Source organism: Scyliorhinus canicula, chromosome 16, assembly GCF_902713615.1.
Source record: "Scyliorhinus canicula chromosome 16, sScyCan1.1, whole genome shotgun sequence".
Lineage (NCBI taxonomy): Eukaryota > Metazoa > Chordata > Chondrichthyes > Carcharhiniformes > Scyliorhinidae > Scyliorhinus > Scyliorhinus canicula.
Genome location: NC_052161.1, coordinates 6055062 through 6057999, shown reverse-complemented (window position 1 = coordinate 6057999; position 2938 = coordinate 6055062). Strand labels below are relative to the sequence as shown.

Here is a 2938-nt window from a genome sequence, read left to right as displayed (position 1 = left end):
ACACACACCCTCACACACACCCTCACACACACATACCTCACACACACCCTCACACACACCCTCACACACACATACCCTCACCCTCACACAAACACACCCTCACACACACCCTCACACATACATACCCTCACACACACTTACCCTCACACACACCCTCACACATACATACCCTCACACACACATACCCTCACACACACCCTCACACATACATACCCTCATTCACACCCTCACACACACATACCCTCACACACACCCTCACACACACATACCCTCACACACCCTCAGACACACCCTTATACCCCCGACACACACACCCACACACCCTCATGCAACGCCCCACACACACATACCCTCACACACACCCTCACACACACATACCCTCACCCTTATGCACTCCACACACACGCCCTCATGCACCCCCCACACACACACACCCTCACACACACATACCTCACACACACTCTCATGCACCCCCTGCACACACACACCCACATACACACCCTCACACACACACCCTCACGCAATCCCTCACACACACCCACACACACACATCCACATACATACCTTCACGCACCTCCCCACACACACCCTCACACTTACACCTTCACCCCCCACAGAAACCAATACCCTCACACACAATCTCACGTACACCCCCCACACACACCCACACCCACGCAAACCCCACACACACGCTCACACACACACCCACATACAGACCTCACACACACACCCACACACACACACACCACATAAACCCATACCCTCACACCCCTACATTAACGCTTATTCACACACAGACACAGAAACCTCACACGCAAACTTGCATCACACACACACCCAGACACACGTCCCCATCCTCTTACACATTCACTCATCCACATGTGCTCACACACACTCGTACTCACTCACACACTCACTGCACCACACATACACGCTCACACACACACACACAAAGACACACACACATACAGAAAGACACACATACATGCTGACACACAGAAAGACACAGTCACTCACACACATAGACATTAAGATTGTCAGCACAGAGCCTGTATTCTAAAAAAAACACTGCTGCCTTAGAACCCAACAACCTGAATCTCACTGTTAGATGTGGAAAGAAATTAATTTATCTAAACAGCTTTATTTCAGTGAGAGGTCGGAGCTGCATTTCTGTCGAGACCTAGGGGTGTCCTGAAGCGTTTCACAAACAAATATGTGTCTTTTTAAAGTGTAGTCACTGTTGTAACGTGGGTATCACGGCAGCCAGTTAGGACCCAGCAAGATGCCACAGTCAGCAGTACGACAATGATCGGATCATCCGTTTATTTGACGCTGGCTGGGCTTAAATATTCTTCAAGAGAGCACCCCGAGGCCTCGACTTAATATCTGATTGGGAAGCCAGCACCTTCAGTGACTCACTGGAGTGGGACTGGAACCCATATCCTTCTGACCTGCTGAGGTGCAAGCTGGCACTGCAGTGCATTGGAGGGGACAGGGGACACAGCAAGGAAATGAGAGTCACTGCTGCTGGTCACAATGCAAAATGCTTCTGGGAGTTGCAGCCCTGGAAGGGACTCGGAGGGCAGGGTTACAGTGGCAGATTCTGCATCATCCCAGGACCAGGGCGATGCACCTTTAATGCAGTCTGAGAATTAGTTCAAAGTTTGGCATTTGCCGAGGGGCATCTGATGAAGGGTCTGGATAATTCCCCTTGCAACCCCCCCCCCCCCCCGCAAACAAGGCAAAGAAACAGCCTTGCAGTAATAGGACCGGCTGATACTCACAGTCTCTCTGTGTTCCTTGGAATGTTCTTGGGGACAGTTCTCATTCCCAGCCCATGGCAGTCCACAGTGTTCCCAGTACAGCTGCATGGGGCAGGGCAGGCTGGGGTACAGATCCAACAGGCAGGGAGCAGGAGGAAAGCAATCCATATCACCCCAGGCAGCTTCCAGCTTCTGTCCATGGTGAGGCACTGGGGAAGGTGAGGAGATGCTTCGGGGTCCCCAGTAAAACCCTTCAGAGCATGACAGAGCAGCAGGGCTGCCGTACAGCCAGTCTTTCAATCTGTACAACACCCCCACCCCCCCCAAAAATAAACAGGGTCTATTCTGGTCCCAAACAATGGAAGGCAGAGATCCCGATGCCTGTCGACACCGTAATCCAGTCTCTGATCTTCAGCAATGATATATGTTCACATCTCCCCCCCCCCCCCCCCCCCCCAACCTAATCTACTGGAGAATCTCTCTGTGTCTCTGTTTCTCTGTGTCTGTCTCACTCGCCCCCTCTCTCTCTCTGTCTGTCTCTCTCTCTGTCTCTCTGTGTGTCTCTCTTTCTGTCTATCTGTCTCACTCTCTCTCCCTCTCTGTCTCTGTCTGTCTCACTCTCCCTCTCTCACTGTCTCTCTCCCTCTCTCTCTCTCCCTGTCCCTCTCTCCTCTCTCTCTCCCTCTCTGTCTCACTCTGTCCTTCTCCCCCTCTCCCTCCCTGTCCCTCTCTCCTCTCTCTCTCCCTCTCTGTCTCACTCTGTCCTTCTCCCCCTCTCCCTCTCCCTGTCCCTCTCTCCCTCTCCCTGCCCCTCTCTCCTCTCCCTCCCTGTCCCTCTCTCCTCTCTCTCTCCCTCTCTGTCTCACTCTGTCCTTCTCCCCCTCTCCCTCTCCCTGTCCCTCTCTCCCTCTCCCTGCCCCTCTCTCCTCTCCCTCCCTGTCCCTCTCTCCTCTCTCTCTCTCTGTCCCTCTGTCCCTCTCCCCCTCTCTCTGTCTCACTCTCTCCTCTCTCTCTGTCTCACTCTCTCTCTCACGGTGATATTCCAAAAAAGCCTCTGCTCCCAGCTCAATCTGATTGCCTCCGGAATAAAGCCGTCACACACATCCATCACCCAGACCACAAATAAGAGAGGGTGGTCCCGCCCTCAATTGCACAGTGCCTGCTGCAGCACACAC

General features: G+C 53.2%; 1 protein-coding gene across 1 annotated transcript in view; it reads right to left on the bottom strand.

Annotated features, from left to right (window-relative positions):
* The window catches only part of LOC119979682 (slit homolog 1 protein-like), a 266812-nt gene extending 264612 nt beyond the window's left edge, over window positions 1-2200 (bottom strand). The window contains exon 1 of the mRNA XM_038822220.1: window positions 1785-2200. Coding sequence (XP_038678148.1) covers window positions 1785-1963 — 179 coding nt within the window. The 5' untranslated portion in view covers window positions 1964-2200. The remainder of the gene's footprint in view (window positions 1-1784) is intronic.
* Window positions 2201-2938: the final 738 nt, after the last annotated feature.